Raw genomic sequence first — 24243 nt, 5'->3', positions numbered from 1 at the left:
CCCTGGACTGCGTGGGGGTCCCCCAGTCTGCATTACAGACCTCGTCATCCTGGGGGGTGTGGGTCCCTCTGTGACCCCCCCCCAAGCTGCAAAAGGGTCCCCCTTTCAGCCCCCCCAAGCTGCCTGGGGGTCTCATTATCCTGAGGGGCATAGACCCCCCCCTTGGGCCCGTGGTCTCCACGGAGGGTCCCCCTTATCCTGGGGGGGGGGACATGTGGGGAATGGCTTCCTCTTTCCCCTGTTACCCCCCCCAGGAGTCACTTACACAAAATGGGGGGGTCCCCGCACTCCCTCCCCCTTCCCAGCCCCCCCGCAGCACCTCAATGCACCCCACGCAACAGCCATACAAGGGGCAGCCCCCCCTGGTTTATTCTGCAAGGGAGGGGACTGGGGGGCACGGCGAGGGGCTCAGGGTGGGGGGCTCAGAGTGGGGGGCTCAGCGCGGGGGGGGGGCACCCCGCTCACTCCTTGGTGTTACACCACTTCGCCGTGCGCCAGAAAACGGGGGTCTTCAGGCAGCGCCCCGACTTCATGTAGGCTGAGATCTTCTCCAGCGCCTGCGGGGGGGAGACGGGACAGGGACATCGGGGTGACAGGGATGGGGACAGGGACACTGGGGTGACAGGGACGGGGACACTGGGGTGTCAGGGATGGGGACACTGGGGTGACAGGGATGGGGACACCGTGGTGTCAGGGATGGGGACACTGGGGTGACAGGGATGGGGACACCGTGGTGTCAGGGATGGGGACAATGACACTGGGGTGTTGGGGTTGGGAATAGGGACGCCAGAGCGTTAAGGATGGGAGTGGAGACCCCAGGGTGTCAGGAATGGGGACAGGGACATTGAGGTGTCAGGGGTGGCAATGGAGATGGGGACACCGGCGTGTCAGGGATGGGGATGGGGGCACCAGGGTGTTGGTGACAGAGAGGGAGACAGGGACACTGGGGTGTTTGGGATGGGGACAGGGACTTCGGGGTGTCAGGGGTGGTGACAGAGATGGGGACACCGGGGTGTAAGGGATGAGGAGGAGGACACTGGGGTGACAGGGATGAGGACACCAGGATATCAGGGATGGGGATGGGGGCACCAGGGTGTTGGGGACAGAGATGGGGACAGGGACACCGGGGGTGTTGGGGATGGGGAATTTGGGGTGTCAGGGGTGGTGACTGAGATGGGGACAGCAGGGGGTCAGGGATGGGGACACCGGGGATTCAAGGATATGGATGGGGCTGGGAACACCAAGGTACTGGGGGTGGGGGACACTGAGGTGCCAGGGGTGGGTGCAGGGACACCAGGGTGTCAGGGACAGGGCCGGTGGCACCGGGGTGTCCCCAGGTGTCCCCCCTCACCTCGAAGCGCTGCAGGAACTGGCCCAGGTTGCCCTGCAGCTCGGGGCACTCGGGGGCAAACATGCGGTGCTGGTCCAGCACGTCGTAGGCCAAAAAATCCACGAAGGTGAGCTGCGGGGGGGGGGGTTGGGGGGGGTGTCAGCCCTCACAGCGACACCCCCCCCAAACCCCCAGCACCCCACATTTACCTTCTGCCCCGCAAACCACGGCCGGGAGCCCAGGAACTGCGACAGCTCCCGCAGCTTCTTCGGCATCTGCTCCAGGTACTTTGACTTCAGCTTCTCCTACATGGGGGGGGCACAGAGTTGGGGTGAGTGTCCCCCCCCCTCCAGCCCCCCCCAGCACTCAGGGGCATCACCCCCTGACTGCAACCAGGCACGGGGTGCACCCCAGTGCACTCCCTGTGCTGCCTGTGGTTTGATTCCCCTTGTCCCCAAAGTTGGGGATGAGACCCCCGGGGGGGTCCTTTCCCCCGTGCCCCCCCCTCACGGGGGTACTCACGAAGTCGGGGCTGTAGCAGAGCTGGGCAAAGCTCATACGCAAATCCATGAGCTGGTTCTGCAGCACATCCACACGCCACAGCTCCTCCTCCGTCTCACCGCCTGCGGGAGATGGGGGGGGACACACAAGTCAGCCCCCACCCTGGAGACCCCCCCCCCCTTTGGTGCTGTGCCCCCCCCTTTCATCACTCACCCATGTTGTGCTTGCGGGCGATGTAGCGCAGGATGGCGTTGCTCTGCGTCAGCTTGGTGGGGCCGTCGATGAGATAAGGCAGCTGCGGGGGGGGGTGGGGGGTGATGCCATTGGAGGGGGGGGCAGCCCCCTCCCCACCCCCCACCCCCCCCCGTTCCCCATCCACCACCTACGTTGGGGAAATCGAGGCCCAGTTTCTCCTTCTCGTTGGTCCAGTCACTCGGGTCAAAGTCAGGGGCTGGAGGAGGGGGGGGGGGGCAGAGAGATGGAGGGGGGGCTCCACCAGACCCCCCCCTCCATCCCCACTCATCCCACCCATAGCAAATTGACGGGTGGGGCGGGGTGCGCAGTGGGGGGGTCCCCACTCTGCTCCGGGAGCAGCCACGTGTGCCCCCACCTTCCTCCCCCCTCCCTGGGTAGATCAAGGAGGACGCTGAGCGGGGCCAAGGTCCAGGGCGGGGCACGGGGCAGAGGTGCCCCCCCCCGGCAGGAGGGGGATCGGGGGGGGGGGCAAGAGGACAGGCTGTGCTTTCACCCTGAGAAATGTTTCTCCTTTGGCGAGTTTCTGATCCAGGACAGAGTGGGGTGAGGAGGGTCCCGGAGGGGGTGGGCGGACATGGAGGGGGGGGGACACCCTATTTGCCCCCCTCACCTGGCCCGGGGCGGTACTGCCGCTCCTGGTAGGGCGTCTCCGTGTACTCCAGCAGCAGGCGGATGGCGTGGGCCAGCTGGGGGGGGGACACACAGCACCCACTTTTTGGACCCACCAACACTCCCTCCTTGCGCTCCCCACCCACCGTGGAACCCCCCCCACTCCTCTCCCCCCCAGTGAAGCATTGCCACCCCCCCCATCCCCACTCACCCCACGGATGTCCCAGTACCCCAATATCAGCACCATGGTGGCACCCGGCTGCGGCTCTGCGGGGACACTGGACTGGGGTGGAGAGGCCGAGCCCCCCCAGCACCCTCCCCTTTCCCCTCCCCGCTCCCGTGACCGGGCGCAGGCAGGGTGCCAGGGTGTCCCGCTGGGCCCGTGGCCAGCGCTGGGGCTGCCACTCGCCGCTCAGGAGCCGGCCCCAGGCACCCCCACCAATCTGGGGGGACACCCCATCCCCAAAGCCAAGCCACAGGGGCGGGGGGATGACCCTACGGCAACAATCTGAGGGGGGGGCACCCTCTTGCTGCCTCAGTTTCCCTCTGGGACTGCGATACCTCCCCTGCCACACTTAAATCTCAGCGTTTTACTTAAATACTTTATTTTTCATGCTTGGTTGGTTTTTTTGTTTTCTTTTTTTTTTTTTTTTTTTTTGTAGTCGCCATCATGTTTTCCTGGGAGCGTTGGCCGCCGGCTCCCGACCGCGGGGGAGGCAGGACTGGGATGGGGGGGACGTGGGGAGAGGGTCATGCCCCACTGGGAAGGGAGAAGCCTCGTCCAGCCCGATCCGGGCCACAAACAGCTCCTGGGAGCGTGGGGGACAGGGACACGTGTCACCCCGGCCCCTTTGCCTTCCTCCCTGCAGTGACAAGGAGGATGAACCATCCTCCACCAGGCACTGTCCCCTCCAGCCAGCACCCCGTGTCCCTTGGGCCACCGGGTCCCCACCGATGTGGCATCCCCATGGGAGGGTGCAAGGGAGCCCCGGTTTGGGTTCCTGGGGTGCTGCTTGGCGTGTCCCCATGTCCCCACGGGGCAAGAAAGCGGACGGAGAGAGGGGCAGGTGATTAAAAAGCATCAGAACCTGGGCCCTGCTCCTGGGCTGGGTCCCCCACAACGTCCCCATGCCCAGCATCGATGCCCCCTGACCTGTCACCATGGCCTGAGCCCAGGAGGTGAAGCCAGAACCCCCCCGGTGGTGCCGGCACCCATGTCACCTCCTGTAGCCTCACCCCATGCCACCAAGCCTGGCAAGGAGATACCAGTTAAAAAAAAGAACAACAAAAAACAGACAAAAAAAACAAACCAAAACAAACCCAAAAAACCCCCAAGAAACGGAGAGAACCCAGCAAACCCCACCGGCCACGGTGGCCCCGTCAGGGTGCTGGGGACAGCAGCAGGGAGCGTCCCCTGCCCAGGGCGGGAGGTAGCAGGAGGGGAACGGCGGCGAAGCCCTGGAGGGATGCGGGATGACGGAGGGGTCCCCGCGGCAGCCCGGGGAGGTGGCGGGGGTGGAAATCAGTGGGTGCCCAGGGTGGAGGTGATGGTGAGAGCGTCCTCCTCCTGGATGGTCTCCAGCTCCTCGGTCTGCACCGCCTGCGTGATGAGAGTCAGCTCCTGGCACAGCGTCTCGAAGCGGTAGCTCACACGGATGTCGGGGACGTTGGTACGACGGATGTCATTGCCCTCCGGACCCTCCTTCAGGTAGTGGGGACCCAGCCAGTAGCTCTTCACCTGGGGAGAAGAGGAAGAAGCTCCCACAGCTGCCTTCACAGAATCCTCAGGGTTGGAAAAGACCTTGAAGCTCCTCCAGCCCAACCATGACCCTCACCCTGACCCTTCCCAACTCCCCCAGATCCCTCAGCGCTGGCTCAGCCCGACTCTTCAACCCCTCCAGGGATCCCGGGGACTCCCCCCCTGCCCTGGGCAGCCCATTCCAACGCCCAACAGCCCCTTCTGCACAGAAATCCTTCCTCAGAGCCAGCCTGACCCTGCCCTGGGCAGCTTGAGGCCATTCCCTCGGGGCCTGGCGCTGGCTCCTTGGCTCCAGAGACTCACCCCCCCTCTCTGCCCCCTCCTGGCAGGGAGTTGCAGAGGGCCAGGAGGTCTCCCCTCAGCCTCCTCTTCTCCAGACTGAACCCCCCCAGTTCCCCCAGCCGCTCCCCAGCAGACCTGTGCTCCAGACCCTGCCCCAGCTCTGCACCCTTGGGTGCTGCCAGCGCCCACCGCAGGGGGCTGGGGGGGTCCCGGGGGGCGTTACCTTGTGTGAGAAGCCGCTCATCAGGACGCTGTTGCGGGCCAGCTCGCACATGTCGCAGGAGCTGAGCTTCCAGACCTGGGTGGCGATGCTGTACTCCTCCATCAGCGGCTCCTGTGGTGGGGGGGACACACATGGCCTCAGCACCCACCCATGAGCCACCTCCCAGGGGGTCCCCAGATGGGGTCCCAGCTTCTCCCACCCTCTCTGGACCCCCAGCACCCACTGGCCTCGTCTCATTGCCGGCCACCACCAACCCTTGTCTCATCACTGTGGCTTGGCTGGTGGCCACCCTGTAGCCATTTTTAGGGGAGGGGGTGGAGGGAGTCAGTGGCCCATGACCCCCCACAACCGCTCACCTTGGTGAAGTGAAACTGGAGGGGGTCGTCGGTGGAGAGGGAGACCATGAGCCCCCGCGAGAGGTACTCGGGCAGGGGGTTGCGGTGGTAGCTGAGGAAGAGGCTGTTGTTGCTCAGCGGGGACATGGCGATGCCGATCTGCGCCAGGTAGTAGAGGTACTGCAGGACGGGGGCCTGGGTGGGGGACAGGGGACAGCAGAGTGAGGTGAGGGGGGTCCCCAGCCACACCCCCAGCCCCCACAGGCCCCCCCATCCCCGCTCACCTTGCGGAGCAGCAAACCATGGGAGATATTCTCCGAGACCATGAAGCCCGAGACGAGGTGATGGATGGGACCGGCCTCGCCACAGTGCGGGCGCAGGACGAAGGTGTGGAAACCTCTCTTCCTGCAATGGGGGGGCTGCCCGTCAGCATCTGACCCCCCCCAAGACCCTCCCAGGAGGCGCCGGGGACCCCGAGGTGTCCTTACCGTCGGAGGTGGTTGAGCACCGTCATGTTGGCGTACATGTAGTACAAGTAGTAGGAGTAGGGGGGGTTGTCCTCCTCCACCCAGTTGCCCGGCAAGGGGCTGTCCAGGTTGAAGATATGATGCTCCGGTTTGGATTCATCATCCACGCTGTCGAAGCCGTCCACCTGCAGCAGAGACAACCCCGGGGTGGGATGGTCACCCCTCCAGTAGATCTCCCCCACCCTGGGTCCAAGTTAGGGGTTGCGGGTGTCACCGGTGTCTGCCAGTGTCAACCCCCCCGGGGAGCAGGACGTGGCGTGCTCACGTGCTCCAGGAAGAGGTGCAGCTCCGGGTGCTGGGCAGGGTGGACGGTGGCCTCGTAGAGGGGCATGAAGATGTTCTCCAGCATCTCCTGGAAGTTGGCCAACTGCTTCTTCGTCCGGTAGACATCGCTGCAGGGAGATGGACCCCGCTCAGAGCCGGCTGCCCCACCCCGCCCCAGCCATCCCTGGGGTGTCCTTGGTCTCCCCACCCAGACATGGCCCTGGTTGAGGGCATCTGCCCCCCCCGCCCCGTTACTCACAAGAGCCGGGGCACCTGCACGAGCCAGCGGACGTTGTTGGAGTGGACGCGGTGGTTGACGGCCCAGCGGGCCAGCTTGTCCCACTCGTCCCGGGAGCGGCCGTAGATGGAGAGTCGCAGCTCGGCATTTTGGTACTTGCTCTCCTCCAGGTCGGACATCACCTCCTGCCGGGGAGGGGCGACTGTCACCCCTCGGCCACCGGGAAGCGGGATGTGGGTGGCATTGCCACCACAGGCATCGGTGGGAGGGAGGGAGGGAGATGTCACCCACCGGGGCCGCTCACCTTGATGATGTGGGCAAAGTACTTCCCCGAGACACGGTTGTCCGTCTTGATGAAGATCTCCCGCAGGATGGACTCGCCGATGGGGTTGTACTTGGCGTTGAACTTGTCGAAGCGGTGGAAGGTGTTGCGGTCCTGGCAGGGGGACGCAGATGTGAGCTGAGACCCCTCGTCACCCCAGAACCACCACAACACCCCTACCCAGAGCCACCAGCATCCCCCACCCCACCCTGGGACAATCCCCTGAAGAAGATCCCCCACCCCTGAGGTGCCTCTCCAGGATTTGGGGGTGTCCCCCATACCGCGTGGACATCCAGCGTGTCCACGCTCAGGTCGTAGGCAGTGAGGTTCATCGTCTCGAAGACCTCCTTGAGCGTCTGCTCCTTGCCCTTCTCCACATGGACGATTTCATCCAGGTGCTTCTTCATGGCCCGCTTGATGAAGCGCAGGAGATGCTTCTGGTTCATGCAGGACGAGGCGTGGATGTGGGTGTCCACCTGCACGGCCAGAGGTGCTGCTCAAGCCCCTGCTCAAGCCTCGAGAGCCTCCACGAACTCCTCAGCCAAGCCAATAACCCCCACCCCCACCGCCACAGGTACCTACCTTGCGGATATTGTAGAAGTCGCGGTGGGGCACCTTCTTCTGGGCCGCCAGCTCCTTCATCTCGTTGAGCAGAACGTGCATCTGGAACTTGGAGCTCAGATACTGCAGCCGGCGGTAGCAGAAGGATTTGCTGCCCGAGGTGGGGAGGGGGCATCAGTTTGGGGGGGGTGGAGCGGGAGAACATCCAGTCCCAAAAGGGCTGATGCCCACCAGGATGAGGGGACGCAGCCCCCAACTCTTAGACCCCCCTCCCTGTGCACAGTGACCATGAGCAAGGACGGACACACGGATGTGGGAGCTGCACCGTGTCTTACAGCCACCACCATGACACAGATTCACTCAGGTTGGAAAAGCCCCTCGGGATCATCGAGTCCAACCCTCAGCCCGACTCTACAAAGTTCTCCCCTACCCCACATCCCCCCACAGCTCATCCCAACGGCCCTTAAACCCCCCCAGGGATGGGGACTCCCCCCTCCCTGGGCAGCCTGTGCCACTCTCTGACCACTCTTGCTGGGAAACATTTTTCCCTCATGCCCAGCCTGACCCTCCCCTGTGGCAGTTTCCAGCCGTTCCCTCTTGTCCTGTCCCTGATCCCCTGGGAGCAGAGCCCAGCCCCACCCTCTCTGCAATGTCCTGTCAGGAGCTGCAGAGAGGGATGAGGGCTCCCCTCAGCCTCCTCCTCCTCACACTGAACACTCCCAGCTCCTTCCCTGGCTCCTCACAGGATTTATTCTCCAGGCCCTTCCCCAGCCTCGTTGCCCTCCTCTGCCCTCGCTCCAGCCCCTCCAGATCTCTCTCGTATTGAGGTGCCCAAACCTGGACACAACGCTCCAGGTGTGGCCTCACCAGTGCAGAGCACAGGGGGACTGTCACCTCCCTGCTCCTGCTGGTCACACTATTTCTGATCCAAGCCAGGAGGCCGTTGGCTTTCTTGGCCACCCGGGCACACTGCCGGCTCCTGTTCAGCTGCTCGTCAATGAGAACCCCCAGATCCTTTTCTTCCAGACAGCTCCAGCCACCCCTCCCCGAGCCTGCAGCCATGCAGGGGGGGGTTGTGGCCCAAGTGCAGGACCTGGCACTTGTCCTCGGGTGCTGTCCCCAAAGTTTTGTGTCCTCCCCCCCTCCCCCCAAGGACACCCCCATGGTGGGACCCTTCTCCTTACATGGGCCCGTTGATGATCAAAGCCATGAGGAAATTCATGTCAGCGATGAACTCCTGCAGGTCGGGGTACGGCAGGTCCAGCTCCGTGCTCCTGGAGGAGGGGACACAGAGGTGGTTCACATACAGGGACCCCCCCGCCAACACCCTGTGCCACCCACCACGGTCCCCCAGCAACTCATCACACCAGCGAGCCCTTCCCACGACTGACTTGTCGGTGAGGTCCTGCTTGGTGTAGACGTGCACCACGCCGTCCACCATCTTCAGCCCGAAGCCCAGATCAGCCGGCATGGTCTGGGGGTCCCACGTCTCATAGGGGTGCTGCTCTGCGAACGGGGGGTGCACGGGGGCATCTACGGCCGGGAGACACCCACCAAGACATACATCATCGAATGGCTCCCCCAACACCTGGCGTGGAGAGCCCAGCACCCCGCGCTCACCGGCGGCCACGGGGGTCTCGGGCACCTCCTCGTAGCCGCGGGTCTCCAGGGGTTTCTCCGAGAGCTCCTGCAGGTACCGGGCTGTGGTTTTACAGAAACTCTGCAGCGACAACCCCATGTACTTCTCCCGCAGGAACAAGGCCTTCACCACGCTCTTGGCCGCATCCAGAAGGTCCGTGAAGGGCACCTGGGGATGGGGAACACCCCAAAAAGGCCATTGAATGACTCGAGCGTGGCCAGAGAAGGGCAACGGAGCTGGGGCAGGGTCTGGAGCACAGGTCTGCTGGGGAGCGGCTGGGGGAACTGGGGGGGTTCAGTCTGGAGAAGAGGAGGCTGAGGGGAGACCTCCTGGCCCTCTGCAACTCCCTGCCAGGAGGGGGCAGAGAGGGGGGATGAGTCTCTGGAGCCAAGGCCCCAGCGCCAGGCCCCGAGGGAATGGCCTCAAGCTGCCCAGGGCAGGGTCAGGCTGGCTCTGAGGAAGGATTTCTGTGCAGAAGGGGCTGTTGGGCGTTGGAATGGGCTGCCCAGGGCAGGGGGGAGTCCCCGGGATCCCTGGGGGGGTTGAAGAGTCGGGCTGAGCCAGCGCTGAGGGATCTGGGGGAGTTGGGAACGGTCAGGGGGAGGGTCATGGTTGGGCTGGAGGAGCTGCAAGGGCTTTTCCAACCTTGAGGATTCTGGGATTTTGTGAAAATAAAGCAACCCCGAAGACCCTCGCCTGGTCTCAGTGGGTGGGGGGGCAGTTGAGGGGGGGCTCACCCCGCACTTCTCCTCCCCGGAGATGGTGACCCGCTGGAACTCCCGCTCCAGCAGCGCCTCCCGCTCCTTGGGGACGTGGTCCACCAGGTCCTCATTCTGCTCCTTGAAGAGCCTGTGGGGCAGAGGGTGGTTGGTGAGATGGTGACATGGTCCATCCCCATCCCGATGTCCCTCTGTGTGTGTGTCCCCCCATAACCGCCGGGAGCAGCACCAGCACCTGCCCCCGGGACTGCGTCCGGCCCCGCGGGCAGCAGGAGGGTGATGATGTCCCTGGGGATGTCACCACCCTGTTTGGGCAGCCGGGTGCCACCCACATCCCCACATGCTCCCCCCAGCAGACACATCCCTCAGCCCCACACGAGCACAATGAAAAGTTGCGGGGGGGAAGGGGGGGGTGGGGGGGGAGGACAGAGGACGAAATAACTCGTGACAGAGACAACTCCCAAGCGGAGACAGGAGGGAGGAGGACACGCAGCATCGCACCCCCCCATCTGGGGGGGGACAGGGCCAGGATGGGGTCCTGTGCCACCAGCAGGGCTGGGACCCCCCAGGTCACCCCAAATCCCCCCCCATAACCCCCTCCCTGGGTGCATTAACCCCTTCAGTGCCAGCGAGAGCAGATGGGGGGGACACCTTTCAGCTCTGTGTTTGGGGGATCGGCTGGGGGGGGGCGCTGGGTTAGAGCAGGGCCGGGGGAGGTCCACGATACCCCACCCCGTGTCCCCGGCTGGTGGCACCGAGCCGGACACTCACTGTAAGTCCGTGGCACTGTCAATTTTCAAGAAGTCCTGTTTGGCTCTGAGCAAAATGTCGGGCTCGAGTCTGGGGACAAGCAGGCGGCAGCGGGGCAGGGTGGGGAGGGGAGGGGGGGGGAGACAGTCAGGGTGGGGGAGAGGAGAGAGGGGCCGGGGAGAGAAAACACCCCGTTAATGCCGAAAACAACAAAAACCACACAGAAACCAGAAAAAATGAATTTAAAAAAGGGACACCAAGCGCAACACCCACGGGAGAGAGGACACAGAGCTGGCACAGAGGACGGACAGCCCCGCCCCGGGGGGGCACCAGGGTGGGTGGCCCATCCCCAGGCGGGGACCCCCGTCCCGTGGGGGGGGGGGGGGGGAGACACGATGACCCCCCCCACCCCCAGCTTACTTGACGTCCTGGCTGATCTGGCGTTCGAGGCGCTGCCGCCGCTCCTCCAGCTGCTCGATGGGACTCTCCTCCGGGAACTCGTAGGGCGCCGTCCGCATCTCGCTCTCGGCCAGCGAGCGGCAGAACAGCTCCTGCCCGGATCATCCCTGTCACGAGCTGTGCCCGGTCTCAGCCCGCAGGGTTGGGAGGGGAACGGTCACAGGGCGGGGGGGGGGAGGGGGCGGGGTGTGTGTGTCCCAACTAAGCTGGAGGATTTGGGGGTGTGGGTGGGAGAGGATGGGAAGGGAAAGGATGGAGGTGAGACCCCCCCTCACCACCACACACCCCCCTGAGACCCGGCACACTCGGTGCGCGGGACCCACCTCCGCGATTTCCTTGTATTTGCCGTCCATGGAGGTGCGAAGGTCGACGGGGAAATGCTTCAGGCAATGGGGGGTCCCGGGCAGGGAACGCGCCGACTGCAGGGGCCGGGACCCCGGCCCGGCCCGCAACTCTGCAGACACCGGTATGGCATGAGCTGGGGGGGGGCCCTGAACCCCCCCTCCGGGGCAGGGAGGGGTTAATGAGCCCTTCCACAGCCCCCCACCCCCCCGGAATGGGGATCCTGGTCCCTGAAGTGGTGATGGGGAAACTGAGGCAGCTCAAGGGCAGGAAGGGACCCCCCCCCTCTACTCCCCCCCTCTGCTGCACTGAGGGTCCCCATTGGGGCTGGGGGGGGCAGAAGAAGCCAGAAGCGTTAGTGAACGAGGGGCTCAGGATGCCCCCAGTATGGGGGGGACAGGGCACTGGGGTCCCCTCCATCACACCCCCCCCTCCCACCTCTTCTCTCAGCCGGGCTGCTCCATCCACCCTCTCTGCCCCCCCCTCAACACAAGCATTGCCCCCTCCGGCCCTGTTCATCCTCCTGCCCCCCCCAATCCAGCACAAAGGGCACAACCACGGTGGGGGGCGTACCCCCAAACTGGGAGGGCCGGGAAGCAACGCCCCCCCCCCCCCCCCCCCCCCCCTTCCCCAGCAAACAAGCCCCATCGCCCCGACCCCCCCGAGCATCCCTGGCTCCTGCCTGCACTGGGGGCATGGGCTGGGGAGGGGGGGAGTGCTTCCCAAGCCCCCCCCACCTCACGCCTGGCCCGCAGAGTGTGTGGGGGGGGGCAGTGTTTGTGTGTGGGGGGAAACCGACCTGGCCCCCCCAGCACCCCCCCAGCGTCAGAGGACCCCTCTGGGTGCCAGTACCCTCCTCTGCACCCCCCCACCCCCCCACTGCCAAACCACCACAGACCCGCATCGGGGGGGGGAAGCACTGCAAATGAGGCCCCACTGGTTAAACTGGGGCCACCAGTAAGAGCCCCCCCACACCCAGCACAGCTTGAGGAGGTGAACCCCGGCATCCTGCCCCCCCACCCCATTTTCCCCCCATAGCTCATCCCGCGTGCATCACCCAAACTGGAATGGGCCCATTGCTGAGGTTTGGGATGGGAAAACTGAGGCCCGTCCCGCTGGGCTGGGGGTGGTTCCCTGCCCGGCACCCCCCGACGCACACGCGTGTGCGAGAGCCGCTCAGGCAGAGCCACCCTCTCCCCCTGCCTCAGTTTCCCCCCACCCCGGTACCTGTGGGTGCCCGCCCGCGGCAGGCAGCAGTGGCAGCTGAGGGCACCCGGGGCAGGGATGGCCCTGGTGTCACCCGGGGTGTGCCTCACCCAGGGCACGACTGGCACACGGTGACACCCAAGGGTGCCCCATGCCACCGGCATATGCCCATCGCCCTGTGCCACCCACCCGGGACACGCCTGCCACCCTGGTGCCACCCATGGCCTCGGGCAGCCCCGGTGGCACCTCACCAGCAGCAGCGACAGCCGGGTGCCAGCCACAAGGTGCCACCTCGCCCTCCCCGTGTCACTGTCACCCCGTGCCACCGTCACCCCGTGCCACTGTCACCCTGTGCCACCGTCATCCTCTGTCACTGTCACTCTATGCCACCATCACCCCACACCACTGTCACTCTGTGCCACCGTCACTCTCTGTCACTGCCACTCCGTGCCACCGTCACCCTGTGCCGTCACTCTGTGCCACCGTCACCCCGTGCCACCGTCATCCTGTGCCCCTGCCACCCTGTGCCCCTATCGCCCCACACCACCACCACCCTGTGCCATTGTCACCCGGTGCCACCGTCACCCTGTGCCACCATCACCCCGTGCCATGGCCCCAGCCGAGCCCACCCCCGGGATGACACGTGAAGCCGTGTCCCCCCCCCCCCCAACACCAGCACCCCGACACCCCGCGGGGGTCCCACCACCCCGCCCCCCCGCCCCAGGTCCCCCCCAGCACACACCACCCGCTGCGCCACCGCTCCGCCGCAGAGGCCCCCCCGCACCCCGCCCCGCGCTCCGGGGAGGAGGAGGAGGAGGAGGAGGAGGAGGAGGGGGGGGGGGGTCACACACAGGACACCCCAACACCACCAGCCCCCCCTCAGCCCCCAGCGGCGGGAGGGGCCCGCTGAGCAGCCCAGACGCCACGGTGATGGGCACCCCAACGCACCCCCCCCCCCCCCAGCACCTTCCTCCCCCAAATACAGACAGATAGAAGCCCCCCCCCCCACTTTTAGCACCCACACCAGCCCCCCCCTTACACCCCCCCCCCCGCAGCATCGCCCCTTCGGGCTCGCCGTGACCAGCGGCCTGGACCACCCCGGGGGCTACCGGCACCGCGCCGGGGGGTGCTGGGGGGGGGGGGGGGGATCAGCCCCAGCCGTGGTGGCGGGGTCGGTGGGGGGGTTTGGGGGGGTGTTGGGGGGGCTCACCTGCGGGGCTGGGGGCCTGCAGGCTGCCCCGTTTCTTGAAGGGGCACTTGGCCGGGGCGGCCGAGGCCATGGCGGCTCCTGGGGTGCCGGGGGAGGCGATGGCGGTGGCGGGGGGACAGGGGGAGGGTGACGGGAGCGGGGTTGGTGGCGGTGGCGGTGGCGGCGGGGGGGCCCCCGGGGGCCCCGGCGGGGACTCTTACGGCAGCAGGGCGGCAGGGCCGGGCGATGGCTGCCGCTCCCTCCCCTGGTTGATGATTGATGCAGGAAACCCGGGGCTGGACCAAAGTCCCCGGCGGAGCCAAGGCCGGAAGCCGCGGCCGAGGAAGAGGATGGGGCGGGAGGAGGATGTGGCCGAGGAGGAGGAGGAGGAGGAGGAGGAGGAGGAAGGTTGTCGGAGCAACCGGCCCTGCCGCGGCGCTGGGCGAAGGGCGGGGGGGTGTCGCTCCGGCACCGGTGCTGTGCACCCCGGGGATGCGGTGCTGAGCTCCCCGCCGGGGACAGCCGTGCCCCCCCCCCCCAAGAGGGGGTTCATCACCTCTGAGAGATGGTATTGAACCCCCCCAAAGGGCAGCGGGACCTCCAACAACAGGGTATCACCCCCCCCAAGACAGGCGTTGTGCCCCCTCCAAGACAGGCATTGCCCCCCCTCCCAAGAAAGGGTGTTATTCCCCGCCCCCCCGCAGAGACAGGCATCACCCCCGTCAGAGTCGGGGTACCCTCCCCCCCCCGGCAGCAGCTCCGCACCCCCCGACACGGGCACCCCTCTCCCCAGGGTGGGCGCTGCGCCCCCCAGCACGGACCGTCACCCACCCCCCCCTTAGACATTGTACCCCCAAAAAAGAGCCAATACCCCCCAAAATGGGGCATCACCTCCTCCGACATGAGCGTCCCCCCACCTCAAAAGAGGGGACTCGCACTCCATCACCAGCCCCCTCCCCGATCCTGCAAGGGGGGGTCGGGGGGCCTCAGCATGTCCCTCGACCCTTGTGGGGTGACAGCATAGGGCTTGACCCCCACAGCCCCCCCAAACCCCCCCTTACTCACCAGCCAAGCTGGAGGCACCATCATACAGGGGACCCCCCCCCCTCACCCCAGAAGCCGCGGGGGTGTCACATCCTTGCACGTGTGTCCCCGATCCCCACGTGTCCCTACCTGCGCCCGGAGGGACGGGGACGGGCTCGGGTGGGTGCTGGGGGGGCGTTTGGGTGGGTGCCGGGCTGTGTCCCCACCGAGCACCCGGACGAGTCCCCTAATCCAGCACCGGAGCCCGGGGGGGTATTTTTAGCCACTGCTGGAGCGGAGGGAATGTCACCCGTCAGGGCCCGTCCCCCCCCGCGTCCCCCACCCCATCCCGCTGTCCCACAGAGTGAGGGAAAAAGGGGACAACGAGGTGATGCCACCCGTCAGGGCCACCTCTGTGCCAGGCTGGGGGGGGCACAACAGCCATCGGGGAGGGGGGCGACAGTGGGAACCCCCAGCCTGAGGTGTGGGCTATGGGCAAGAGCCATGTCCCCTCCCCAGCACTGTCTGTCCCCTCCCTGTGACACCGGGTGGGGGAGTTGGTATTTTAATTGGACCCCCTTCATTAGCGCCAAGTTCATTAGAGGCTCAGAAGGGGCTTTGTGTCCGCAGGGACAGCGGGGACAGACTGTCCCCACGCCACGGTGGCTGGCAGGGATGGCGTGGGGGGGGAGAGCTTGGGGGGGGACACGCCAGGTGGGATATGGGGACCCCAGTAAGGGAACATAAAGATCCCAGTGACCCTGTGGGGTGTAGGGATTTAGGGGACCTTAAAGCCGAATACCAGGGACCTGCAGCACCTTTGGGGGGACCTGACACCCCAACCTGGGGCTACTGGTGGGTCCCCCCCCAAGGGGCCACCCCTGCACCCAAAATCAGCCCTGGCAGGACAGGGTGGGAGCACCCACCTGCCCCCCCGGGGTTTGGGGGGACGCTGTGGTCCCGCTGGCCTGGGGGATGGGTGCTGGGCTGGGGAGGGGGGTGCTGAGCCCAGGGGGAGGAGGAGGAGGAGGAAGGCTGAGCACACGATCCCATTAAAGAGCTTAGGCAGCAGGAGAGCGAGGGGCAGCACCCAGCAGGGCAGGACTGGGGGGGCTCGTTACCCACCCGGGGTAAATAGCTCCCTTTCCTCCACAGGAGGAATCCCCCAGTGCCCCCGCCCCCCCGCCACCACCCCCGCAGCACCCAGGGACCCCCCCGGGTCGGGGGGACACAAGCCAGGGGCTGACCCCATCCCCAATGCCAACCCAGCACATGGAGGGACACAGCCCACAGACTCAGGGGGGTGCCCCAAACCCCCTCCTGAGCCATCCCGGGGGACACGGGGTGTCCCCATCACCCGTGGGCAGAGGGTGTCACACCGCCTGCCCCCTTACGTAAAGCCCCGTGCCCACCTCCCCAAGATGCTCCATCTTTTTTTTTTTTTTTTTTCCATGAGCCCTAATCTTTGCCATCTTGGGCTAATTGGATTTTCTGGGTCACATGGTGAGATAAAAAGTCCCCAAATCCCACAGTCCAAAAAAATCAGGTTATCCATGGGGAGTTAAGGGAGACAGCGGGGGGCAGTCGGCTCGCAAGGACCCACTGAGCTCTGCCTGCTGCAGGGCCCCCCATATCAGGTACCTGGCTTTGCCTTTTGGGGCTCCTCTTTCTCCCTCCCGTCGTCCCACCACCCACCCTCGGGGTGCGCACACCGGGGAGAGCTGGAAGAGCCTGGGGACCCAGAGGAGCTCGAGGCGTTCGAGGAGGAAGAGGAGACCATGGGGAGCGGGGCCAGCGCGGAGGACAAGGAGATGGCCAAGAGGTCCAAGGAGCTGGAGAAGAAGCTCCAGGAGGATGCGGATAAAGAGGCCAAGACCGTCAAGTTGCTGTTGCTGGGTAAGCGTGGAGGGGAGGGACGTCCCCGGGAGGAAGAGCAGGAATTGTCCCCTGTCCCCACCCGGCATGGGGGACCTTTGATGCTGGGTGGGATGTGGCTGCTGGGGATGGGCAGGGGGGAAACGCAGCCAAGGAGAGGGGACAGGGATGAGGACAAGGACAGGGAGTCCCCAACCCCATCTGCTTTTCTTTGCTTCCCTGCAGCTCATTAGCCCTCATTAGCCTGATGAGTTGCCGTTAGGGAGCAGAGGTTGTCCCACCAGTTGGGTGGCCCCCAGGGTTGTGCCTGGGTGGTTTCAGCCCTTGGTGGCCACAGGACGGGTGAAGGGGACAGCGTGGGGACAGGACACTTGGTCCCACCTGGGCCAGGCTGTGGCACATCCCAGGGGGGTCAGTGACACCCCGGGGAGCTCCTGCCACCAGCACCCCCAAACCCTGTTGCTGGGTGCAGGGTGGGAAGGGACAGTTCCTCAGGGGACCCCCCCCCGCACCCTGCTCGGGCAGTGGGGTGACCCCATGGGGAGGCATCGGGGCCCCGCAGGGCAGGGACTGGCGGCGGGGGCTTATCCAGGTGGGGGGCCGGGGTCAAGGCGATTAGCACCCTAATTCTAAGCAGCTTCCTGTGCTGCCCTAAGCTGCTTACAGCACCGAAGCCATCGCCGGCGACGCCCGCGGCGGGTGGGAGGTGTGGGACCCCGGGGACCGCCAGCCCGATGGGTCCCCACCACCCTGGGGGTCCCCGAGGTGTGGCCTGGCTCTGGGTACAAGAGGTGGCATGGGGGTGGTGGCACTGGGAGGGAGAAGGATGGGCTGGGGGGCTGGTCAGGGGAGAGGGAAGCAGGAGGGGGAGCGGCTGAGTATGCCCATCACTATGGCATCAGGCCTGCGGTCTGTCCCACCCTGGGCAGCACTAAGGTTCCCCCCACCCTTTCCAGGGGCTGGAGAGTCAGGCAAGAGCACCATCGTGAAGCAGATGAAGTGAGTACGGCCCAAAGCACCCACATCGTGGAGTGGGGGACACGCCCACACCCCCCCCACCCCCACCCCCAGAATGAGCCCTGCAGAGGGGGTGACAGGACCCCGGTCACCCTACTGTGTCATGCTGGTGGTGGCACCCTGATGATCCCCAGGGTGGGGTGATACTGGGAGGAGACAGGGGGACACCCCAGCTTGAAGCTGAGGCCACTGTGTGCCCCCCCCCGTCCCCAGGATCATCCACCAGGATGGCTACACGCAGGAGGAGTGCATGGAGTTCAAGGCCATCATCTACGGCAACATCCTGCAGTCCATCCTGGCCATCATCCGCGCCATGACCACGCTGGGCATCGACTACGCCGAGCCGTCCTGCGCGGTCAGTCCCCACCCCCCCGCGACGTGGGGCTGGTGAACCCCCAGAACCAGGGTCTGTAGTGGCTTTGTGTGGTGCCTGCCCCCCCCCCCCCCCAGCCCCCTGCCCAAACCTGGGGGCTTTTGGGGGAACAGGGGCCACGGGGGGGACGGTGGTGATGGGTCCCTCTTGCAGGACAATGGCCGACAGCTCTTCAACCTGGCCGACTCCATCGAGGAGGGCACCATGCCCCCCGAGCTGGTCGACTGCATCAAGAAGCTGTGGAAGGACGGGGGGGTGCAGGCTTGCTTCGACCGAGCCGCCGAGTACCAGCTCAACGACTCGGCCGCGTAGTGAGTGGGGTCACCAGCCAGGGGGAGGGACACACACACACACACAGATGTGCCTGGGGACCCCCCCTTGCCTGCTCATTGCCATTTCCCACCCCATGTGGCAAAATCAATCCCCTCCCTACTCCTGAGAATACCCCGAGCCCGCTGTCCTCCATCCCACCGGTGTCACTGGGCTGCAGCCCCCCCCGGCTGTGCCCCTCCCCAATGTCCCCACAGCCCCCCAGCTCCCCCAGGATTGTGCTGCCTCAGAGTCCCAGCATTTGGCAGAGCTCAAGCTCCCCCATCCATCCCCAAAAAGCCGGGGGGGGGCGGGGGGGAGGGGAATGGGCAGGTCACATCCCCTTCCGTTCCCCCCCCCCAGTTACCTGAACCAGCTGGACAGGATCACAGCCCCCAACTACCTCCCCAACGAGCAGGACGTGCTGCGGTCCCGAGTGAAGACCACGGGCATCATTGAGACCAAATTCTCTGTCAAAGACCTGAATTTCAGGTGGGTGAGCCCCCCCCACCATGATCCCCCCGCAGTGGGGAAGGAGTTCGGGGTGAACTTGATGCTCCAGGGACCACCAACGCCCCCTGACCCTGCTGAGGACAGGGTGCTGGGACCACCATGGTGGGGGGGAGGGGGGTGTGGTGGCAGGACCAGATGTGGCACCCCCCCCCCGCCATCTTTGTCCCCTCCCCAGGATGTTTGACGTGGGAGGGCAGAGATCGGAGCGCAAGAAGTGGATCCACTGCTTTGAGGGGGTGACCTGCATCATCTTCTGCGGGGCGCTGAGCGCCTACGACATGGTGCTGGTGGAGGACGACGAAGTGGTGGGTTGGGGTCCCAGAGGTGCCCGGCTATAGATGGGGGGGGGAGAGGAGCTGGGTCACAGAGGGAGGGGGACCAACACTCTGTGCCATTCAATGCTCTGCGTGATCCGGGAAAGGCGTGGGAGAGGCAGGATGGAGCCAGCTCCCACCCAGTTGCACCCAGTAAATGTGTCAGCGCTTACTCTGGGGCACGAGCAGCCCAACCGAGCCACAACACAGGTCGTGGGTCTCCCCCCACGAGGAAACACCGCCCCCCCTGCGTCCTTCCAAGCAGCTGGGGGCAAAGCAGCTTCCAACCGACCCCCTCCCAGGAGCCACAAAACCACCCGAGCAAACCCAAAGGAGCCGGACCTGGCCCAGGAGGGGGAGGAAGAGGCACCACCCGCTCTCAGTGAAGGCAAATCTCACCCAGAGGCACCTCTTGCCTCGCTGGGCCCTCCGAGGTGGGCAGAAAGGCGGCAGGAAGGGGCAGCTTTTGCCCTCCCAGCAAGTGGCAGCGGGGGGAAGGACGGCACAAGAGCATGAAGTGCTCCGGGTGCCCAGTGAGGGATGTGCTGGCACCAGGGGGAAGCAGCTTTGAGGGCAGAGATCCAGAGAGGAGCAACATGACAGCCCCAAAACGGGTCATTTCTTGGAAGAAATACAGGGTGAAGAAGAGCAGTGCAGAAGCAGAAGCAGGCTGTCTTCTCCCCTGCCCGGGGGACTGTGGCAAAGCATCCTCGCTGGTATCTCTGACAGCAGCCGACCCCATGGATGCTCCCTGGTGCTTTGGGGTCCAAAAAAACTTTGCTGGGAGCTGGGTCAGGGTCCACCACACCTGGGCCTTGCCAAGGCTGGGCAGGAGCACGCAGCCCTTCCTCAGCCCTAAAGCTGCAGCGTGAGGCATGTGGGGGAAGGAGAGAGCATCTTTCCCATCGAAGCCCCCAGGAGAGGCTGTAATGCTTCCCCTGCGCAGGATAGGGCAGGATTTGGCCAAAGCTCTGGGTTTTTTTGGCACTTCAGCCCTGCTTGCTGCAGCTGTGTACAGAAAAGCTGCTGCAATGGGAAGCTGGACAAGGCGAAACAGTCCCTGACACCCCTACAGAACACACCTGCTGCCATACAAAGGTGGAGGAGACCCCCCTTCCATCAGCAAAACTGCAAAAGCCCCCAGTCAGACTTCGCTCCAGCTGGGTGGAGCTTCTTCTGCCCGAGCATGCCCCTGCAGCAAACTAGAAACTGCAAGTCTGCTTTAAAACTGGAACTTTCCCTTTTTCCTGCTCCTTTCTGAAGCTGTGATCCGGCAAGAGCATCCCGCAGCACGGCCTGGATGCTGTCCCCATCACTGAGCACCTTCCAGCAGGGCTGCGAGGTTTTTCCAGATAGTTTTCTTACCTTAAACCTTCGTTTCTGAGCATCCCAGAAGCTCCCAGGAGGGATCGGAGCATTGCACTGCCCGGAGCTGCTTAACACCACTCCCCACCCTGAGCATCACCTGGATTTACCCGAGTGCCCCACGGGATGGGCAAGAGGGACACTCAGTGCAGGCAGGGGACAGGCAGCACAGACCAGTTGCTGCTGCAGCAAACGGGAGCATCCCCCGCAGCACGGGGAAAAGCTCTCATCCCAGGAACTGGGGGGGTTTGGGAGGCTGCAATGGCCAAAAGGTGCCAACGAGCTTGTTTGCTTACAGAACCGCATGCACGAATCCCTGCACCTCTTCAACAGTATATGCAACCACAAGTTCTTTGCCGCCACGTCCATCATCCTCTTCCTCAACAAGAAGGACCTTTTTGAGCAAAAGATCAAGAAAGTCCACCTCAGCATTTGCTTCCCAGATTACGATGGTGAGTCCGTTCATTCCCCCTCCCTGAGACCCCCCCAGACCACGGGCTCCAGCAGGGAACCGCGTGGTCCTGACACAGACACGGCATCTCGGGTTCTGCTGGAGTCCAGTCAAGTCCCTGGAGGTGGGAGCAGAGGAGAGGACAGATGTGGCCTTGGGAATGTGTTTAGAAGGATTTAAATGGGATAAAAATGGCTTTTCTTTTAAAGTGCTTTGCTAGGTGCTGTTGCCACCCAGCCCTTCTCCCCCTCCTCTTCCTCCTCTGGGGAGAAATTTCAGATCTAGCTCTTAAAAACAAGCCTTAAGCATCCCCTGCACCTCGCCCCAGCTCCAGTGATCATCTCCCATGGCAGCAGCTCAGCAGCAGCTTCGTTTCCTCCCTCTGCAGGTCCCAACACATTTGAAGATGCAGGAAATTACATCAAGACCCAGTTCCTTGATCTCAACATGCGAAAGGACGTGAAGGAGATCTACAGCCATATGACCTGTGCCACAGACACACAGAATGTCAAATTCGTCTTCGACGCCGTCACGGATGTCATCATCAAAGAGAACCTCAAGGACTGCGGCCTCTTCTGAGCATCTGGGTGGCAGGTACCTGAGAAACAGTTGTTTAACCACAAAAGAAGGGCTGGGGAAGGGGAGGGAGGATGGAGGTGCAGCAGAGCCTGCTCCATCCTGCTCTGCAGGGTGATGGGACATGGGTCCCCCCAGGCTTTGCCATCAAACAGGGTCTGGAAAACCCAGCCTGCAGAGCAGGGGAGGGGAGGATGAGCTGGGATGAGCGAGGACCAGGGGGGTTGGTGACCCACCAGCCCTGGGGGGACGGCAGCATCCCCCTGCAGGGCTTGGGGGGGGGGGGGGGGTCCAGTTCCTATCCACAGCAGCGTGGGCTCAGCCCAGTTGTTATTTTGAACTCATGTCGCCAGAGCGCTTCACACCCTTGCGTGCAGAGAGAGATGAAAACAGCAGATTATAGCCCAAATTATGCACCTGAGCAAGATCAAATCATTTTATCTCGGGGCCTCCTGTTGCCACAACAGGGTCACTGGTGCTGTGGTGGTTTGCAGCCCGGTCGGGGAGGCTGTGACACAGCCTTGGCCCCGTGGGGAAAACCCAAGTGACAGTCAAGTGCAACAGGGAGAAGGCATGGGAATCCCAGGCTGCGCTCTGCTGCAGTTGGACTTTTAGCTCGTCCCCACAAAGGTTTAATTAGGGTTTATAACCCTAATTCTGACACCTGCGTTTGCCCGCTAGCCTGAGCAGCAGTGGGAACTCCTTCCCCTCTCCCCACTTTCTGAGCAGCTCCCAGCCACCAGCTTTGACGCTTTGTTCTTCAGGGAACCTCCAGCGTTTCCCTTGTCCCTGAACATTAATAGAGAAGCAAGAAAAAAAAAAAAGAAAAAGCAGGCAGGCAGCTTCCCCGCAGGCAGAGGCAGGCTGCGGCAGGACAGGGGGTGCAGCCTTGGCCGCCAGCTCTGCATTGTGCTGTGAACAAAGCTGCTTTCTAAGCAGAGCACTCGGCAGCCTTCGACTGTGAACCCGCTTCTAGCATCAAGGAAAATATATAAATACTGTGCCACGGCAGCACAGGAGGCCCTGCCTGCTCCCGAGGTTGCAGGCAGCAGCAAGAGCTGCAGGGGTTGATCAGCGAGGGAATACAAGTGTAACGCTCCAGGCTTTTTGCTGCCGTGCCTGGGTCAGAGGATTTTAAGGCAATGATTTTTTTTTTTTTTTCCATCACCCAGTTCGGTGCAATGAAAAGTTGCTTCTCTAAGCCCACCCTTCCTGCGCTTACAACCGTCAATGCGTTGTCTGAAAGCCTTTAACCCCTTTTTTTTTCTTCCTTCCTGCTAGAAGAGACTTCAGTTTCACAGCGCCGTTCTGCTGAGCAGAGCCAAATGGATTAACTAAAAAATAAAAGTTACTCGGAGCCCACTTTTTCTACGACCCGCCCAACCATACCACCTCCTTTCAAGCCCAAAATAAGAAGGGGCTGAAGCTGAACTTCCAGCTCCCTTTCGTGGCCATTTCCTCTTTTTTTTTTTAAAAAAAAAAAAAAAAAAAAAGAAGAAAGAAAACCTTGCTCTCTGCAGTGCCTGAAAGGCAGCGTTTATAAATGAGATCTGGAGTGGTTTGACACCAAAGAGCACACGTCCCTGGTACGCCTGCCAGAAAAATTAGTATTAAAGCATCGTACCCTGGCGCAGGCGGGCAGGGCGGCATGATCGGGGAGGGCAGCAGAGAGGGCTGGGCACTCCTCCCCTCTGCAGCCCCTTTCTTCCCTTTTATCAAAGTGGAATTCATCGAAGCAGGAGTTCCTGGAGGCTGGGTGAGCTGTGAGTCATGCCTGGGACACAAACCTGTCCTTTGGCAGGAGAAACAAGGGGGGGGGTTGTGCCCTAAGATTTGAATTTCTCCCCAAAGCACAGCCCAGGAGGGAGCCGAGGGTGGGCAAGCAGAGGCAGGAGCACCTGCAGTAGGGTCTGGGGGAAGCAAGGCCGCCTACAGAAACGGGCTGGAGAAAGAGGAAATGGTTACTTGAAAGATTTTCATTCAGCTCTTCAGAGCAGTATTTGCTCTTTACTGTTTGTAAATAAATCTGTAGATGAGTCCTGCATCCTCGCACTGTTTACTGCAGAGATCACACACGCAGCTTCGTTTAACTGTAGGAAAAAACAAAATAAAGAAAACTGTAGGAAAACCAAAATAAAATAAACGCATGACACGGCTGTCTATCATTTCTCCCACTTGGATTTCTCTGTGATGTCTGTTCCTAAGCCCCGTTCCTGTGCCCTAGAGCTTGGATCGAGGATTGTTTGACACTCTTTGCATTCATTCCGCCCTCGGATCTCCCACCCAGATCAACCAGAGGAGCGAGGCCACCACCATCCTCCCGGGCGGCCAGAGGTGCCTGAGGCCACTGTGAACCACAAAACCTTCCCGACCAAAGCCCCCTCCCAGCCGGGCAGGATTTGCAGCCACAACCCCCCCCTGCATGGCTGCAGGCTCGGGGAGGTGTGGCTGGAGCTGTCTGGAAGAAAAGGATCTGGGGGTTCTCATTGACGAGCAGCTGAACAGGAGCCGGCAGTGTGCCCGGGTGGCCAAGAAAGCCAACGGCCTCCTGGCTTGGATCAGAAATAGTGTGACCAGCAGGAGCAGGGAGGTGACAGTCCCCCTGTGCTCGGCACTGGTGAGGCCACACCTGGAGCGTTGTGTCCAGGTTTGGGCACCTCAATACGAGAGAGATCTGGAGGGGCTGGAGCGAGGGCAGAGGAGGGCAACGAGGCTGGGGAAGGGCCTGGAGAATAAATCCTGTGAGGAGCCAGGGAAGGAGCTGGGAGTGTTCAGTGTGAGGAGGAGGAGGCTGAGGGGAGCCCTCATCCCTCTCTGCAGCTCCTGACAGGACATTGCAGAGAGGCTGGGGCTGGGCTCTGCTCCCAGGGGATCAGGGACAGGACAAGAGGGAACGGCTGGAAACTGCAACAGGGGA

The 24243-nt window shown here is 63.6% G+C and overlaps 3 protein-coding genes across 9 annotated transcripts; 1 reads left to right on the top strand and 2 right to left on the bottom strand.

The window, feature by feature from the left end:
- Positions 1-342: 342 nt before the first annotated feature.
- Positions 343-3015, bottom strand: LOC141969662 (glutathione S-transferase 2-like). 5 transcript variants are annotated; one of them, XM_074925676.1, is made up of 8 exons: positions 2907-3015; positions 2697-2772; positions 2218-2282; positions 2045-2126; positions 1853-1953; positions 1540-1635; positions 1352-1462; positions 343-1264 (listed from the first exon to the last, which is right to left on the bottom strand). In XM_074925676.1, exons 1-8 carry the CDS (start codon positions 2940-2942, stop codon positions 1214-1216), a joined length of 618 nt encoding a protein of 205 aa, XP_074781777.1. In that variant the 5' UTR covers positions 2943-3015; the 3' UTR covers positions 343-1213. The 5 variants fall into 5 exon arrangements, with proteins under 5 accessions (XP_074781777.1, XP_074781780.1, XP_074781781.1 ...); XM_074925679.1 differs by having other exon boundaries at positions 343-757; XM_074925680.1 differs by having other exon boundaries at positions 343-659.
- Positions 3016-3302: 287 nt separating this feature from the next.
- AMPD2 (adenosine monophosphate deaminase 2) lies at positions 3303-14811 on the bottom strand. Of its 3 annotated transcripts, none has more exons than XM_074925532.1 (18): positions 14684-14811; positions 11097-11227; positions 10735-10865; positions 10336-10404; positions 9583-9694; positions 8827-9013; positions 8598-8739; positions 8391-8480; positions 7228-7357; positions 6927-7121; positions 6628-6759; positions 6345-6508; positions 6087-6213; positions 5783-5946; positions 5579-5699; positions 5316-5489; positions 4960-5070; positions 3303-4433 (listed from the first exon to the last, which is right to left on the bottom strand). In XM_074925532.1, exons 2-18 carry the CDS (start codon positions 11124-11126, stop codon positions 4218-4220), a joined length of 2295 nt encoding a protein of 764 aa, XP_074781633.1. In that variant the 5' UTR covers positions 11127-11227; positions 14684-14811; the 3' UTR covers positions 3303-4217. The 3 variants fall into 3 exon arrangements, with proteins under 3 accessions (XP_074781633.1, XP_074781634.1, XP_074781632.1); XM_074925533.1 differs by lacking the exon at positions 14684-14811 and adding an exon at positions 14576-14667; XM_074925531.1 differs by lacking the exon at positions 14684-14811 and adding an exon at positions 13532-13721.
- Positions 14812-16073: 1262 nt separating this feature from the next.
- Positions 16074-23476, top strand: GNAT2 (G protein subunit alpha transducin 2). The gene is made up of 9 exons (XM_074925266.1): positions 16074-16429; positions 17365-17407; positions 17639-17780; positions 17952-18109; positions 18471-18599; positions 18796-18925; positions 20598-20751; positions 21139-21344; positions 22608-23476. Exons 1-8 carry the CDS (start codon positions 16312-16314, stop codon positions 21327-21329), a joined length of 1065 nt encoding a protein of 354 aa, XP_074781367.1. The 5' UTR covers positions 16074-16311; the 3' UTR covers positions 21330-21344; positions 22608-23476.
- Positions 23477-24243: the final 767 nt, after the last annotated feature.

Source organism: Athene noctua, chromosome 23 (assembly GCF_965140245.1).
Source record: "Athene noctua chromosome 23, bAthNoc1.hap1.1, whole genome shotgun sequence".
In the NCBI taxonomy this organism is placed as follows: domain Eukaryota; kingdom Metazoa; phylum Chordata; class Aves; order Strigiformes; family Strigidae; genus Athene; species Athene noctua.
The sequence above is the reverse complement of the archived record's forward strand: the minus strand, read 5'-3'. Positions and strand labels throughout refer to the sequence as shown.

Bases quoted from the DNA above. Each gene is read 5' to 3' on its own strand.
- LOC141969662 (XM_074925675.1), bottom strand. From the start codon at position 2,942: ATGGTGCTGATATTGGGGTACTGGGACATCCGTGGG. The intron at 2,283-2,696 runs GTGAGGGGGGCA...CCCCTCCTCCAG, and splicing joins GCAGTACCGCCCCGGGCCAG to CCCCTGACTTTGACCCGAGT. The intron at 1,463-1,539 runs GTAAATGTGGGG...CCCCCCCCGCAG, and splicing joins CGTGGTTTGCGGGGCAGAAG to CTCACCTTCGTGGATTTTTT.
- AMPD2 (XM_074925531.1), bottom strand. From the start codon at position 13,601: ATGGCCTCGGCCGCCCCGGCCAAGTGCCCCTTCAAGAAACGGGGCAGC. The intron at 10,866-11,096 runs GTGGGTCCCGCG...TGATCCGGGCAG, and splicing joins AATACAAGGAAATCGCGGAG to GAGCTGTTCTGCCGCTCGCT. The intron at 9,695-10,335 runs GTGAGTGTCCGG...TCTGCCCCACAG, and splicing joins GACAGTGCCACGGACTTACA to GCTCTTCAAGGAGCAGAATG.
- GNAT2 (XM_074925266.1), top strand. From the start codon at position 16,312: ATGGGGAGCGGGGCCAGCGCGGAGGACAAGGAGATGGCCAAGAGGTCC. The intron at 18,110-18,470 runs GTGAGTGGGGTC...CCCCCCCCCCAG, and splicing joins CTCAACGACTCGGCCGCGTA to TTACCTGAACCAGCTGGACA. The intron at 18,600-18,795 runs GTGGGTGAGCCC...TCCCCTCCCCAG, and splicing joins GTCAAAGACCTGAATTTCAG to GATGTTTGACGTGGGAGGGC.